Source organism: Lonchura striata, chromosome 5 (assembly GCF_046129695.1).
Source record: "Lonchura striata isolate bLonStr1 chromosome 5, bLonStr1.mat, whole genome shotgun sequence".
Lineage (NCBI taxonomy): Eukaryota > Metazoa > Chordata > Aves > Passeriformes > Estrildidae > Lonchura > Lonchura striata.
In genome coordinates, this window is record NC_134607.1 from 62,427,232 (window position 1) to 62,445,042 (window position 17,811).

Sequence of the window (17,811 nt, forward strand, 5' to 3'; positions counted from 1 at the left end):
GTTTACAGGAGTTAAATTATTTCAACTTCAGAATTTAATTTTTGCTAACGTGACAATTGTGCATGAATGTACCTATTTATGTATCTAATTTTTATTAACATGCAATAACATTTACAAATACAACACTTAGTGTTTCAGTGCTGTTTCACACTAACTGGGAAATAATTTCAATTTACTAATACATACAAAGGAACAAAACATAATGTAACCTCTTGGATCACATCCCAAAAAGCCATGTATTTCATAATATTACAGCTTTACCTGATTTTTTGTGGTATAATCCATTTCTGCTATGGATAAACTAAAGACATTATGTCCTGAAATTCTAATTCTGGATTTTGTGCTGGCCACTTAGCACTATGGAAACACACTATCAGTGTGTGTGTGTGTGTGTGTGTGTGTTTCTTCTTCTTATAGATTAATACAATCTTAATTCTCTTTTTCTTATAGATTAATGCAATCTTCATAATAAAGAGCTCAGTTTTTCAATGAGTTTTTCCTTTGTTTATTCTTACTATGAAGTCTGTACAGTGATTAGTTAATTTGCAGGTCAGGGGTAGAACAGACAGTAGATTATGTAGTTTCTTCTGCTATAACTACTCAGAATTAAATCTAAGATGGTAATATTTCAAAGACATGCCAACTGCACAAAAAGAAATCTCCTTTGCTGAGCATTTACATCTGGTTCTGTCATATTCTAGGAGAGGGCCTATCTACAGTGCTTTGAACATTGCAATCATCAACTTAGATATTTGCACAATTTGTTGAAAACCTGGTCTCTTGGAAAGCTTAACATGGAATGAATGAAGAGTCAAATTTCTCTCTTCCCCATTGCTCAGCCTTCTCCTAGCAAAAGAACACGCAGTCCACCTCCAAGGACCTCTGGATTACACAGCGTGCATACACAAAGCTGATTTTCTTCCCGCAGCACTGTAATTACACTGCCTTCATTAAAATTAACAGAATTCTCACTGTTTATTTCAAGGCAACAGTGAGTACTAGGATGTGCATAGCACTCACTGGCATACACAGCGCACGTATCCTCTCCCTGCCAACAGCACCTCCTGCACAAAATATACACCTTGGAATCTCCCAAGGTGCTGACAATAATTATTTGCATCCATATTAACAAGCACTATGGGTGTTAGCATGCTACTGAGCTACAGCTTCATCAATTCAGTATTGCTCATCTAAAGCATTGGGAAAATTTAAAGCCAAACTTGTTTTGTGGTTCCAAGAAAAAATTCATTTTGAATTAAGCATATAAAATCTCTTAGTCAGAAAGGCCCTTCACAGAGTGTTGCATGAGCTCTGCCCTGTCATTAGTGACATTGCTGAACAGGGACATTATCCTAGCTAATTAATATCTAAAGTATCCACTACCCATTAATTAATCACAGTAACGTGAGAGAAGAATCAGCGTTGTGTATGCATACAGTGTAATCCAGAGGTTCTTACAGGTGGACTGCAAGCACTGTGCCAGAACACTCAGCAGTGGGGCAGAGGGGCCTTTGACATTCAATTCACATGGAGGGCTTCTATTTCCTCTGTTTAATTATTTTTTTCATCTGTTTAAGTTTCAAATGGTGTAATACAGCTGTTGTTTTAGATTCAGAAAGCCAGCTGTGTCCTGGGAGATGTCTGGAGCACCATGGGCAGCAGGCCAGGCGGGGATTCTGCCCCACTGCAAGCACTGCATCCCAGTCTGGGGTCCCCAGCACAGGGAGACCAATGGACCTCCTGGATCAGTTGCAGAGGAGGAATACCAAGTTGACTGGATGGATGGAGCACTGCTCCTGTGAGGAAATGCTGAGAGAACTGGATTTGTTCAGCCTGGAAAAGAGAAGGCTCTGGGGTGAGCTCATTGTGGCCTTTCAGCAGCTGAAGGGAGCCTACAAAGAAGACAGAGAGGGAGGGACTTTCCTCAAGAGCATGTAGTGACAGGACAAGGGTGAATGGATTCCAGCTGACAGAGAGCAGGTTTAGATTAAATATGAGAAAGAAATTCTTTACTGTGAGAGCAGTGAAACACTGGAACAACATGCCCAGGGAAGGTGTGAATGTCCCATCCCTGGAAGTGCTCCAGGTCAGGCTGGATGGGGCTTTGAGCAGCCTGGTCTAGTGGAAGGTGTCCCTGCTCATGGCAGAAGGGTTGGAATAATCAGTATGGAAGAAGATACCTTGCATCATACTTTGGGAACATTATATTTTCTTAGCACAAAAGGAAATTAAATAACTTAAATAAAAAATATTGCAGTTCAGGTATTGAGATATAATTATGCATACAGTTACATGCTTTATTCAGAAAGAATTTTGCTTTGCTCTATTTACTTTTTCAAAGGCAGAAATTAAAATTCTTACCCACTTTCCTCTGTTTCTTTTGTTAACAACTATATTCAATTTCTCATATATGTTTTTGTGTACTGTGTCTGGTTAAAGACGAGCAAATAAGATGACTAAATTAGATAATTTAAATTAAAATCTGAAAACGAGCAAAATAGAAGGCTTAAGGCTGATCATCATCTCCATAAAACACTGTGCATTCCATACCAAACACAAGAAATTTATCTATTAAGTCCATGCAGCAGCAGCAGCTAAAGATAATCTTACAGAAAAATGAGCCCAGGAGCTGGTGAATGCAGACTCAAAAGGAGGTCATATCAAACAACAGCTATTTGTTGTTAAACCAAGCAAAACAACAAAATCTCTTGGAATAATCGCCTCTCAGGAATGAGGCCATGAAACACACAGCTCCTGAGCAATATCCCAATTTGTCAGATGAAGGTAGAAGCTGTGCAGTTCTAACTACAAGGATGAAATACTCTGTCTCACATAACCATACTGCTGTGAGGCAATGCTAATCAATGAGTTAGAGCTTACACATTCCCTATGTTTTGGAATAAAACACAGGGATCATGGGTGTACTGTCCAAATATAGACTAGATTTATCTACTTAACTATAGCTTCTTTCACTGTCTAGTAGACTATTTTATCTTAGAAGGAAATCCTTTCAGACATCAGGTACTGATCTGTGGCTGTTCCAGGTAGTGATTCAGGGCAGCACTGCTCCACAGCACCATGTAAGACATTGTTATAAAGCACTGCACTGACAACCTTTGTTCTGAATAGACAGAGTTTCTTGGCCACAACAGAGCTAGCACAATCATTCCTCAGCCCTCTTGGGCACTGTAAAAAGAGTTTATGCTATTCCATGATCCTAAGAACTGCTATGTGTGTGAAGCAACTAGAATACAATAATTTATCCCCTGCACCATTGCTGCATAAGAAGTAAACAACTGACATTGCTGAACTGTTGAAAAGCTCTCTTATTATTTCAAAAAAGACTGCATAAGGAAATATTGGTGAACCTGGGCCATGTAGTATTTCCACTTCTGAAAAATTAAAAATCTATACCAATTGGCTTCAAATTTCAAAGGAATGCATGTTAGAATGCTCAGGAGTTGCACTGTTTTTTTTGTAATATTGTCCATGTACAATCAGGTAAAATTTATCCACAGGGTTGTAATAGGAAAAGGTAGTAGAAAAGTCCTAATTATGAAATAAAGTGGGTTTGGGTTAAATAGAACTAAAAAGAGAAGTCAACCTTTATTTTTAAGACTAAGTTATATGTGCAGAAGAGGACATACCATACAATCGTGTTTTCCAGATACAGGGTGATAAAAAGAACAGGAACTTGGGGCTGTTTCATGTTTTTTGCCTATGAATGTAGTGACAGTGTTAAAGGGGAAAAAGGACAGAGAGAACACCCTAAGAAATACTCCTGGTGAAAAGTATAGAAATGTGTGCTCTATGCACATGATTAATTGAAACAAAATCCATGTGAAGTTGAGGTGTCCTACTTGTAGTATCTCCATTTCTGTAACATCTGCCGCTCTCATTATCACATTATTTCCACCTACCATAATCTCTGTTTACTACTTTCTTATCCCTTAATCTGTACTTTCACTTATAAATATCCTAACCACGTGTTATCTCAGAAATCATTCTTTATCCTTGATTTCCAAATCAGAAAAATATCCCTAAGCTTATTAATTTTTATCTCCACTAACTCTGTTCTTTCCTGAGCAGCAGTTGACATTGCTCCCTCTATCACAGGAGAGGTCAGGAACCCTAAAACAAGACTAGGTTTCCATAAGTGACATGAATTGTTTTGTAAAAGCTTTTATCCCACACAGTACCAGTGTGGAAGTCTGCCCAAGAGAACACAAAATGGACTAAGCACCTCAACAACTCAGGAGGGCAGAGAAGCAACAAACACCTCTCAGGTGCCCTGGCATTCTCCATAGCAGTGGGACAATGAAGATGACCAAATAAAATGTCTCTGAGGTCTAATAAAATCTTGAGAACTGATGTTCTTTAAGAAAGAATTCTGTAACATCCTTTACTAGGACTGAAAGTATGCCTACCAATCAGAAGATGAGAAAAATATTTAAGTTATCGTTTGAGTGTTATCTACTTCATTTTTTACATCATTACTTATGGTTTATTCATTGTCAGCACTCAAAGACCCCTGCAAAGAAGAAAATCTGACACATCCAACAAAAATAGAACGTTTGCTACTACAACTTTTCCATTGAGTTTTACAGGAAAAAAGCTTTTTAATTTGCTAAGTATAGTAATAGCTGAGTCTGACTTAAAGTTTTTGCACTCTAATGCTAAAACACCTTCTGTGCTGTAAAATGCTGCTCTTTTTGAGCTCATTCTGGGGGCAGAAGTTCTTGAGATTCTATAGAAATAAAAAATCCTGGACTCACTGGAATGATGAATCTTAATTTGAACAGATTTACCTTGTCAGCTTTTGCGCCTTATGTTTGGACCAAAGTTTATCCTGAGATTCACAAAGTTTTATCGGTTGTGCAGAGTTCTATCCACGAATTTCAGTGAAATCACTGCTTCACCCTATCAGTGCTCCCCAGATGGGGTTGTGGGTCCCAGTCGCACCGCAGCTCAGCTGGATTATCCCAAGGTCCCTTCGACCCCATTTGTTCTGTGATCCTATTATCGGGTAACGGGATCTTTCTTTTGCAATCCAAACAGCGCAACATGTGTGTGGTGGGGAAAGACTCATAAGCATTGCATAGTTTCCTTTGGATTTTTATAATAAAGAGCAAAACAAGTCATAAAACAACCTCTGGCAGGTCACAGATGTGCAGACAGCCCCGTGCCTGGGCTCTGAGCTAGGACAGAGAATTACAGAGTGGGTCAGGCTGGAGGGGGAATCTGGGGGGATCTGTTCCAACCTCCCTGCTCTAGCAGGGTCATCCCAGAGCACATGGCCCGGGATGGCATCCAAATGGTTCTGGAGTATCTCCAGTGGGGAAGGCTCTCTGGGCAACCCGTTCCAGTGCCCGGTCACTGCACAGTGAAGCTCTCTCTCATGTTCAGGTAGAACTATGTCTGCACCAATTTCCCTATTATCCCTCGTCCTCCTGCTTGGTACCACCGGGAACAGCCCGGCTCCATCCTCCTGGCACCCTCTCCCCCATTTAAATACTCATATACATGGATGAAGAAAGGTCCATCAGGAAAGAGAGCGGGATGAGCAGCTTTGAGCCGTGAGGTGGGATAGCTCGTTTGGCTTTGGGTTTGTGGGGTAAAGCTGACGGATGAGTCCAGGTAAGAGCCCGCCCGAGAGCCGACTGCCAGCAGCCAGCAACGGCGGGGCTGCACCCCGAGGTGCTTCCCTGCATCCCGGCAGCACAAACAGCAGGACGGGGGGACTGAGCAGGACGGGGGGACGGAGCGGGACAAGGGGACAGAGCAGGACAAGGGGACGGAGCGGGACAAGGGGACGGAGCGGGACAAGGGGACGGAGCGGGACAAGGGGACGGAGCGGGACAAGGGGACGAGGAGCTCGACCCCCTCCCCCCCCGGGGTACTCCATTGGTACAGCTCAGCCCGGCTCTCCCCCGCCCCGCCGAGCAATGGAACCTCCCGCGCGCGAGCAGTTTAAATTCGAGCCCCTCCCCAGCAACTGCCTGGGGCACGCGCGCGGGGGCGTCACGGGCCGCGCTGCTCTCAGCCCCGGTCCGCCCCCGCTCCCGTTCCGCTCCCGCTGCGTCTCCGCTTCCAGCCCCGCTCCCGCAGCGCTCCCCCCCATTCCGCCCCCCGCCCCAAAACGCCTCGCCGCCGCCGTGCGCACGCGCGGCCGCGCCCGCCGCTCTTCCCGCCGTGCACGCGCGCCCCTCCCCTCTCCCCTCCCGGCGTGGGCGGCGCGCGCGCGGCCGCGCGCCTCCGGCGGGGCGGGGGCGGTGCCGCGCGCGCAGCAGCCTCAGGGCCGGCGGCGGGAGCGGCGGCCCCGGTGCGCGGCCTCGCTCCGCCCGTCCGCAGCGCCGCTGCCCCCGCTCCGCGCTCCCCCGGCCCGGCCTCCCCGCGCCCCTCCCGCTCGCCGCCTCCCCTCTCGGCCCTGAGCCGAGCCCGGCGCGCGGTGCCCGCGACGCCGCCGCGCCCCAGGTGAGGGAGCGGGGGAGCAGAGAGCGAGCGGGGAGCGCTCGGTCCCACTCCCTCCTCAGCGCCGCCCCGCCGCCGAGCCCCGCCGCTCCCTGCCTCGCTTCTCCCGGCGGAGCCGCACAGCCCCGCGCCAAGATGGGCTGCACGCTGAGCGCCGAGGACAAGGCGGCGGTGGAGAGGAGCAAGATGATCGACAGGAACCTGCGGGAGGACGGCGAGAAGGCGGCCAGGGAGGTCAAGCTGCTCCTCTTAGGTAAGGGATGCCGTGAGGGGAGGCTCCTCTTGAGGCGGCCGCTGCCCGGAGCTCCCTCGCCTGCCGAGGGTACAGTTTCATAGGAAGCCTCCGGGCTGGGCGGGGGGCCGTGCTGCCCTCGGACCCCGGGGTGCGTGCTGGGGGCCCCTCAGAGGTTTTGGGGCAGCAGCGTCCTGGAGCAGGTGGAGCCTCGGCTGCTGGAAGGATTAGAGGCAGCGCCCGGGGAAGCGGCGCGGCGTGGGCTGCCCGGGCCCTGGCTTTCATAGGAACGGGATAACGCATGAAACTTCTGACCTGCAGTCTCTGTTCCTCTGATGAAAGGAAGGAAACCTTACGTTGGGGGGATATTTGCTCTTCATGTTTTCTTGTAGACCCGAACAACTCCTGAACTGTTGCTGCAGCGTAAAGTATAAAAAAGTGTCAAAAGAAGGCAAAGCACCATTTAACTTTTGGGTGGGGTTTTTTTTTCGGTTTTTTTTTTTTTTTTTTTTTTTTTTTTTTTTTTTTTTTTTTTTTTGGAACAGTTTCTGGGATCTTACAACGGGAAATACCAGCTTGATGGAGCTACTTACGTGTGTAATATGACTTACTGTCATTGTGCGTTCTTCTTCTTGAAACTTGCCTTTTTTGTGTATTTTAAGATATTCTTGTGTGTAAAGAAAAGGTTATTTTTAAAATTACAAGAAAATAGGAAGTGAGAATTTTAAATAGAGTACATTTGTTGAGGATTAAAACTACTGGAGGTTGGAGACAACTGAATGCTGCAAGATTTGCATTGAATTAATGTTGTAGGAAGTTTCGCAGTATGTTCTGTATAGCTAAACCAGACTGGATCTAATAGCCAGTTAAAATAGCTGCTGAGTTGCAGCTTCTCTCTCAGAGGTGCCGTTTTAGGCAAACTTTTTAAATGATGCACAATATCTCACTCTCCTTGACATTGATTTTGCTCTCCCGTAGTGCTCTATTGACTACAAACGTAGTAGACCTCTTAACTTTGTGTTGCTAAATTCTAAGATGGCTCCAGAAAGGGACAAAAAATTTATTGTAGATGAAGAAATGAAACAAATCCAGAATGGGAAAAACAAAGATCCTAAAATAACTTTCTAGATTTAAAATTTAACTTGTGAGGTAAGCCAGAAACAAAAGCTCGAATTGTTCTCCAGGAATTGGAAGTGGAAGCCTATTGGTGGAAACCTAAATCTGCTCAGTTTTGGGCTGGTACTGTGCCTAGTCCTGAACATCGTTGGAATCCTCAGATTATTTGTGGAAAGCTTTTCCTGTATGTGATAATAGCAATGCTGCAGATGTTGCTGCCTTTTTAAAAAGTGGCAAAGTAAAACTTTGTGTCATCTGGCAAGGCATTTGAAATTAATTTTCAATTTTTTGCTGTTCTGTGTGGAACTTGTAGTGCCTGTAGTTTGGTACTGGTTTTCCTATTTTTATCATAATTCTTGGCTACGGATGACATCTGTTTAAAGATGCTTTAAACTTAAGAATGGATTTTGTCACTATTTTAATGCTCTTACGTACTAAGTCCTATGTTATGAGCTCAAATTTTATAAATTCTCTGTTTCTGATGCTGGAAAGCCTTTCTGCTGGGCTCTCAGGAGAGCTAAGAGCATGGAACAAATGGTCAAATTGCATGTAGGTTCTCAGGGTGCCCTGAGCAGCAGTTCTCTTGGGTTAGCATTTCCTTCTCCCCTGCTAAAAAGAGGTGTGAAGGCTGGCAGCCTGGCTTCTCCTGGGACCAGTGCTGGGATTATTGTTTTAACAATGATTGCCTAAATGTTTAGTGAACTCTGGATGAGCCTTTGTGCATGCACCCATGGATATTTATTTCACATGTTTTGGAATGAAAGTTTTTTGCCTTCCTCTTCCTTGCAAGTCTGTCAGGTGTCTTGAATGTGATGTGAATGCTTTATCTGGTGGCAAAAGTATTTAAAGTTATTTCCACTAGAGTCACTTTCTTCTCACCACTCACTTTCCCAATTGCTTGTTCAGCCCACATGTCATAGTTTATCATCCACTTGGTTGTACTCCTACATCTATTTATGGGTTTGTTCTGCTAAAAAGGTACTGAAATAAAAGGAAAAGTAAAAATTGTGGTCTGCTGCCAGGCAAATGCAATGAGCGAGTGGCAGTTGAAACAACCTTATTTATGTAAAAAAAGGTCATGTAACTGTATACCTATTATTATTATTATAGTTGACCCATTAAATTGGATTTATTCCAGCATATATAAAAAATCTATTTTTGCCTGGTGATTAGAGAAGCCTACTGAAGTTTGAGCTAGAATGCTCAATTGAGGGAAGATGTGTTCGTAAAATTAATCGATTTCTAGACTGGAAACTTAATTTACTCCATCATATGCTTTTCTAAGTTTTTTTTTCTAAAACAGGAAATTGTAGGGATTCAGTTGAGAGAGATGTGACATTGCTGTACCTGAACCCTCACTGTGAACAAAATCGCTGATACCTGTTAAGTTTCTATTTTGTTGTCCTGTCTCTAGGAATAAGCAGATATATTTAATCTACCCAAAATACTATTGAACTGGATTGTCTGAGTTTTTTGTCATATATGTAAATTGGTTCATCACTTCCTAAAATTTTGAATGCAGGTATTAGGAATAAAAATACTGGATTCTAAACATTATTCATGTATAGCTATTTTAGCCTTGTGATTCTGTGCACTTCAATGTGCTATCCCCAGGAGCAGCAGAGCCTTTCCTGGAAAATTTCTGAGAACCATCATTCTTAGAAGTAAGCTGAATTTGACCTTGTAGTTGGTAAGCCAGATGGAAAATACTTTTTTTACATGGGATTTGATGATTTTATCTTTTAAAACCAGTACATAAACAAGCTTATTTACTTTAATACTATTTTCAATCAATGTTTAACTTAAATTTCATGAGACCTGAACAAAAAATATAAGTGCAATGTAGTATTTTGGCTAAAAGTTCAACATACAAAAGTATATACTTTTTGTTAAGCAGTTTATTTGTGACAAGTTGACAGTTCCTAAACTTCTATGTCCTAATTTAAGTAATATTTTCTTTTCTTGTATTTTCTATTTTTTTTTAACAGATAGACTCATATACTTAGTGTAAGATTTTTGAAAAGCAGTTTAGATTTTGGCTGACTTCCAGGAAGAAAAAGTAGTAGATCCAAGTTGTTTTTTACTTTCTTCCAGGAAGAGAAAGTAGTAGATCCAAGTTGGTTTTTTTCCTTCCATGGTTCCTCATCTTAACTTGTAATATTCAACAAATAGAAGTTCTAGTGATGCTGGCAGAATGAATGTAATTCTACTCATGTTGGGAGGTGGTGATTGAGTGGCCAGTCTGTGGGCTGCATTAATAGACATGTGATCCTGGTCAGGTGTGCATCCCCAAGCACATTTCTGTTGAATTAGCTAGAACACATAAGACTGAATTTATGCCAACTACAGGAGAATGGGCAGTACCTCATTTAGTAGAATGCCTTCTGGTATGAGGTTAAACTCATCAGGTTGTATTAATACATTCAAATTGGCACCATGAGTTTATAGGATTAACACTTTGTCTTTTGAATTATCACATCCTTCACCTAGCATAGCAAATTTGCTGTTGAGATTCTTTGTATCTTGGATGAAAAAGGCAATAGATATGTCCTAAACATTCTTCAGAGTGGGTTCTGGGATCCAGGAAGTCACAGCTGTCATTGTGTGTCTCCTTTCTGGATAATCACAGTTGTAGATGTAAGTTCAGTGGATACCTTCGTCCTCATGACTAGCAGAGCCACTTTTCTGTTCCTGAATAGATCCTTGTGATTCATACTGGAGTGTGTGCATGTCATGTTCTTAAAGATAAGTGACATTTAGCAGGCAGTGCTGCATTTAATCTTTTCCATTGCAGCTTCCTGATCCTTAAGATGGTAACTAGAACAATTCTGTTTAATTTTCTAGTTCTTCACATCTCTGGCATCTTTTTCTGTCTCCTTTTCTTTTGTTCCAGACCTGTATTTTTCTGTCTGCTCAGCCAAACTGACTCCTGCTGCATACTCATCTTTTCAGCAGTGTGATCCTCACAGTGCTCGGCAGTACCTGGTTTCTTCCATACCCCGTTGCACATTGGACTGAAAAAATGCGTTTACTTTGCTTGTACCATTACTTTTCTTGCCTTTCCTCCATAAAATTACTTTTCCACACTTGCAGACAAGAAAGACTTTAGGAATCTGAACTTGAGACCTCTCAAAAAAGCCTTATTCTCACAAACAAGTATTGCACATTTCAGAGTTGTTGACCTTGTCTTTGTAAATTATGCCAGCCTAGTCTGAAACATTTCTAACAAAGTGTTTCCTGTCATGCCTTCAGAGATAAGATCTACAGACGCTTATGAAGTACCCCTTATTTAAAAGCGGATTTCTGACACCTGAGTGTTTCATGTTTGGGTTTGTTTTTTTGCTTGTTGGTGTTGTCTGTGTTAGTGTGAACACCCCTGCCCCCTCCCGCCCCCCATTCCTGCCTGCCTCCTTAGGTTTAGCAGGAACTCTGAACTAGGTGCTCTCTTGCATTTTCATATGGTACAATGGGACTCTGCCAATCAGGATGTTACTTATGTGGAGTGACTAGATTCTCGTAGTGTGATAATCCCCCTTGCTTTTGCGAAATGAGGCTCAGGGATGTGCAGAAAGCTTACCCATTTAGTTATGGTTGTGTTTGTACTACTGCAGTGTGAGTTCTTTTATGCTTGTCTCCATCTATTTGAATGTTGGTGTAAAAGTTCACAACATCATAATATCGGTCGTTAATATGCATAGACTTCAGTACAAATTATCTTTATTGATTTCAGGTCTTCTGTTGCATTATTATATTTCTTCTTTCTGGAAGTTACTTTATAAAATCACTGTTTATGATTATATCATGATTTTAGTTCTTTAGCATTCTTAAGACAAAATTTACTTCAGTACCTATTGTTTTAGAAAGGGTTAAAGAGAAACTGCATTATGTGCTATCTTGTGATACCAGCAGTGGTATACTTTTATAAAATCTTGATTAAAAAGTCTAGTTATGCATACATAAAAATTGTACCAGATAGTAAGGATTTTTTAAAATATTTTAAGAGTTAGAAAGCATTTTAAGCTTGAGAAATTGTTTTTTCAACTTTTCATTCAAAAACAGTGTAAAGTTGCTGCTGGTTGTTCTTTTCTTTCTGAATTGGAAGCTCTAGTAAGGTACTTCTTGATAAGCTGTCCACTCCTAGCAGCAGGGGTACTTCAAGGCCACTCATAAATTTTGTAATAAGCTATGATGTAATTAGTGTCTTACTTTTTTCTGCAGCACAGTTTATTGTATCATCATTATCATATATGACAGTTTATTCTGTCCTGTGGATTATATTACCGAAGTTGTTGTGTATTTCATCTAGCCCCCTTTTGTGAAGTTATTTTTAACTCACATCAGAACTAGACTTTACAGTGCAGCTCCCAGCATAGTTGTGTTGGCACAAATTAAACTTGGAGTTTTGTGCTGTGGTTAGGCTGTAGTGATTTATATCCTCATACTGCCAAAGTGAGTTGTTCTTTTGCTGCCACTTTTACCCTTTAGTTGTTTTGGTACTCTGAGAAGGAATAATTAAGTAGCCAGCACATCTGAAAGTCTGGCCAAATAATTTGAAACCAAGCCATGAGTCTGGCTCAGAGGGCATAAAATTCTGAAGTCAAGTCAGTTTTGCTGTTCAGCTGATGGATGTCTGCAGCATTTCCTGTACCGTGCTATCTGGCAAATGTGGTACAGCAAAACTGGATGTAGAAGATGGGTATTTAAGATGTTCTGTTAGGTGTGAGGTTGCTTTTTTTTTTTTTTTTCTTTTTTTTTTTTTTTTTTTTTTATTGCCATGGAAACACTGAAATAAAGATCTTAACTGGCTTGATAATTTGCTATTAAAAGTTTGCGGGTTTTTTTCCCAAGACATGTATAGGAAAACCTGTATTAATAAAAACTTCCAATTCTCAATCTTAGTCATTGTCCAGCTTTTACTTAAGTTTGCTGTTCTGTTTATTCGCCTTGTTTGCTCAGTGCCCTACTGTTACTTCAGGCTTTGTGTAAATTACACAATTATTCTGTAAATGGAATGTGGTTGGCTTTACCTGAGAGATTCTGTATCTGCAAAGTATTGAAGTTGGTAAGGTATATAGAGTTGAACTTTGGATTTTTCTCACTCAAACCTTTTCACTCCTAGAAGTCCAGTTTTTTTAAGTGAATTAATATAGTGACATTTCTGAGTGGAAGGATAACTAAGGATTTGAAATAAGACTATTAGGACAAAAATAAACTGGTTTTGCTGGGACACTTGTGTACCAGGACTGTATGCCTCTTCAATAAGAGATTTGAACTCTTAATGCTAAACATTCTTGACCATTAAGTAGGGGCAGACAAGATAAAACAAGATTTCTTAATAAGGATGGGAAGTAAAGGATTTTTTAGACTAACTACCCATATTTATGTCTGCTTATAGTACTTTTACAGTACAGGTGTAAGAAGTATTAGAGTTGGGGTTTTGGAAGACACTTCCCATCATCACAGCTTTACCAGAGTTTGCAAAGCTATGGAGCCGCATGTATCACCTCGAGTCACAGATGCCCATATGCACCAATTTTGACTCTGTTTCATTTTGGTTCAACTGCTGACCACCCCTTCCTTTGAAACATATTTCTGGGGTTTTTTTTAAGTTACTTTTGGTATAATTCTTTCAGCATCTAAGCTGATGGGGCTAATTGACATAAAACAGTTAAGAACCAATTCTTTAAATAAGAGAATTGTTAAATATGTGATAAGCAAGTAAATTCTTGTTAAATATTTGATAGGCAAGTAAATTGGTTTTCTGGCTTTGGTAATTGAAGGGTCATTGAAGCTTTAAATAAGACCACCTCTTGAATGTTTTGGTAACAACTTGTTAATCAAGTTGCTGTGTTGACATATAGATGTATGCTTACGTGAGTACTCAGTATTTATACTTACCAATACATGTAAACGTCAATATTGTATGTACCTATAAAATTGATACTAAAATTAGAAATTTTTTTTTTGTGAAGCAACTTATTTAAAGGAATCAACACCATTCATATATACTGTGCTTCAACTTCTGAAATAGACTGTACCTCATTACTTTTTCAAATATTCTAATTAGAAATGTAGTGTTGCCTTTGTAGTGAGTAATATACTTGGCAAAGGTACTTGATTAAATCTTTAGTGAAATATAACAATATCTGGGCAACCGGAATGGATGGGAAGTCTTAACAATCATTGCTCTAAGCAGTTGTTTTTATAGAAGTAATCAATGTACTGTAATGAAAATTCCTGTTGAAACTGTGAAGTGGGTTTATAATTAATAGTCTAGAATTTAATATGACCTGTTTCTTGAATTGAATTTACTGGTACAATCAAATGGCTATCTGTAATTTCATCTTCCTTTTGATAAGTTGATAAAATAATTTTTTGCATATGACTTTGAGTTTTTTACATGGATGAAGCTGTTGTAGTTGTTTGAATCATACTACAAGTTTTTTTATTGATCGCTGTTGTAAGGACATTCTGAATCTCTGGGGGTTTTAAATAGTTTCCAATAAAACTAAAGAGGTTCTTGCCTACTTTCTAAATCTGTATTGGAATGCTGGAAATAAGCAGTGGATGTTGTCTTACAAGCAGCAGTGCTATTCTTGAAGCTCTGCTTTGCTAAAAAGGAAAGTGCTCTTGCAGCATCTTGCTGAATAGCTTTGCCCTCTCCCTGTCACTTTTAAATGTTTAATTCAGTTTTTTTGCTGGTTGAGTAGTCAAACTGGCTGTCCTGATTAGACTTAGTTTGCTGCTAGAGTGGTCAATTCAACTGGTATTTCATAATGGTCTGAGGAGGACCTGACTAAAAGTATAATGAGGAGCAGAAATGTGTGCTGGAAATGCAGAGTAGCAGGTGGAGGGGAAAATGGATGCAGAATAGGATGCTTTCAATTGCTGTATTTGTGTCACAATTCACATTAGAATTGGATTAGGAATAATGTGAAATTTACAGGACCCACAAGGTCCAGTTGGTACACATGTTAAACTCTATTCAAAACCCACTTTTTTAAGACTTCTTTGCTACAATAGGAGATAGAGACAGCCCCCATTAAGGAATGTGCTGATTGCCAGTTAGAGGTAGGAGTTTCTTTCCATTCCAAATCCAGGGAGCATCAGATCTGTGCTTCATGCTCTTCTATTTTGTGGTTGTAGGCTTGACTTGGAAGAATCCTCTTCTACTTAGCACTTCTTGGTGAAGAATGCAAGCTGGTAGTGGGCAAGAAGTGAAGAAGTAGTGGTAGTGAAGAACTTCCAGCCCAGTTTCCAAACAGTAGAGAAGAGAATGGAGGCAACAGTAAAGTCATAGTAATATTAAAATAGAATACAGTGTGAATGCAGTATTGGAATGCAATTTTAAAACTTGCTATTACTAGAGATATGGGTCTTGTAATAAACAAATTAGGAGTAAACCAGACAATTGTTTCTGAGTATTTATAGATTTTATTTAAAGAAATGTTATTTTGAATCTTGTTGATTTCATGTCTGCTAGTAATGTTCTATACAGTAATAATAAGTTGAAAGTGAAATAAGTTGTGAAGTCTCACTGAAGTGCTGACTGTATTTGTGATGCATTACATTTTTCTTGAAGCCTTTTGAAAGTGGATTTCTCAGCTTTATGCATATCCTTAATAAATCTGGTAAACTCTTGGCAAAACAGTTATATTCTTTCTAAAACATATAAATGCTTAAGCATAAAGCTCTTAAATCATTGACTTGGATCCCTTCTAATATGCTTTTGGGCTGCAGTGTTGGCTAACAAAAGCTGTTATCTAATTTCTAGATGAGGGTCTATATATATTATTTTCTCTATCTGCTGTTCTGGAACATAGAAGTGTTTGGGGTTAGGTTAGATCAGCCTTGATTACATACTTGTTTGAAGCCCAACACCTGTTTATGTAGGTGTTGGTCTTTGTCTTTGCTTCTGGGATAATTGGGTGCAACTGTGTCTTGGAGGGGGTTGAAATTTTTATATACTTCAAAGCTGTCTTAGTTTAATATGAGACCGGTTAAATACAAATTCTGTTTAAACAACAACAGAACTCCAAAAGAGCTGTATTTTAAAAGTACTTTTCACCCTACATCAGGGCAGTTTTGTGTGCAAAATGCGTGTGCATATAACAAAAATTAAGATGGACTATGCTCCCAAGTTTTCTTTCTTACTTTAAAAACAAATAGGAGTTATGAAAACATTTATATTTGAAAGAAATTATTCACTGATATCTAGGATATTTTTGCATTTTAATCTGTCCCTTAAAGTCCATCCAAGTTCTAGTGGAGTTGGTGACGCTGAAGTGAATTTAGGTCAACTATCAATATGCTTATTCTCTTTATTTTTGTAGATCTTAGTCCTTGAGCTCCAGGATGAAAAACTCTTAAGTTAGGTGGGGATGAATACTGAAAATTTACATGAACTGAAGTTTATTGCTTTGTTTCTACAATAATGGGACAGTTTTTAGTGTAATTGCATTATCCCTGGTATAAACTGTGACAGTACCCATTTATCACATTTGCAACGAATGCCTTGGTGTTATGTAACAAGTTGAACTTTGAATAAAATCAGCTGAGATTTACATGAGAGATATTTTTTCCTGTTTTGCTAGAAATGCACACAGTTTTCTCATTGTCCCAACTCTGTGAAGTTGCATAGTTATGAGGTAGCTGGGAGAGTAGGTTCTGTCAAAACTGTTGATAGACCAACAGTAGTGTTGTTTTGAATTGGAAGTGGGGCCTGCAATGACAGTATGTTATTCCAAGTTCTTTTGTTGTATCTCTCTGTCAGAACAACCTCCATAGAGTATGCCTTTGTTGCAGAGGAGAATTTTTTATAAAGCATTTTTGGTTGTGATTAATGATAGCCTGCTTAGTAAGTTTGCTCTGGTGTCTCTGAACCTGCCATCTTTGCACATCGTATTTATAGCATGGTGCACTGTAAAAGGCCATGAAGGCCAGCCACACTGGGGAGAGCAATGTCAAGGCACTGTGGATTTTTGGAAGGTTTATTAGATGTATATTTGAAAGTCTGGATGAGGCATGCTGTACTCTGTGACAGGAATTGATGGTAACTCTCTTGATGGACATTGTAAGAGTAAAGGACTTGGTTCTTTCTGTTGGAGTAGTCAGCATTTATCTCCTAGATTGGCTTACATACAACAACCACTGAAGCTCATGTTCAAGAAAGTCTTTACTCATATTCTTTCATACCATGATTTTAAATTAGGTAGTGTTTCTGAGCATACTACTTCATATGGAAGAAGAAAGCCCCCTGATTTTTTTTTTTAAGTGGGAAATAGAAATCTTACTTCAGTTTTGTAGAGCAGATATAGTTTATTGCTATATTGAAGTTCCATTCAAAATTCAAACAAGTATTTGGGCTTTGAATTTTGAAGAGATTTCCAAGCATTTTAGATAACAGTTGTGTGAATGCTGGCCTTTGATACATTTAAGTAGCCAACTGCAAATCTTACCAAGCCGGTGTCAGTATTGACATCTTAGATAAACCTGAAGCCACAAATGTTTAGCTGCTTGGTGATATGCCATGTAGTTGTCAGGCAGCAAATGTGATTACCAAGTGGTTTTCATCACCAAAGGTGCATTAGCACATGTATTTAATTTCTGGCATAAGTGAGAAGTTTATTTCTAAGCCTTTGATTCTCAGCTTGTTATGGTCTTGCTGGGTTTGGCACTTTGCACGAAGGAAGTTAGGCCTCTGTCTTAAGTGAAGGAAAAACTACAATGGCACTCTCACTGTCTAAGGCAGTGGTACTGGTGTTTAAGAGATCTCCTGTACATTTTGAGCAGATACATCTTTTTAAAGTAGCTTCAATTCCAGCATACCATGTTTCCTTTTGAATGTTTCACAAAGTTTCTGAAATATGACACTTGGCATTGTACTGGTGCTCTCCTTTAGTGTGATGACTCCCCAGTGCAGTTATAAGTGATGCGCATAATGATAAAAGGGTTCCTACTATGTAGCAGCAGCTAGTAATTTGAAACAGCTA

The 17,811-nt window shown here is 40.3% G+C and overlaps 1 protein-coding gene across 1 annotated transcript in view; it reads left to right on the forward strand.

The window, feature by feature from the left end:
• Nucleotides 1-6,487: 6,487 nt before the first annotated feature.
• GNAI1 (G protein subunit alpha i1) overlaps nucleotides 6,488-17,811 on the forward strand; it is a 33,319-nt gene continuing 21,995 nt past the window's right edge. The window contains exon 1 of the mRNA XM_021528835.3: nucleotides 6,488-6,724. Within this exon, the coding sequence (XP_021384510.1) occupies nucleotides 6,607-6,724 (118 nt within the window). The 5' untranslated portion in view covers nucleotides 6,488-6,606. The remainder of the gene's footprint in view (nucleotides 6,725-17,811) is intronic.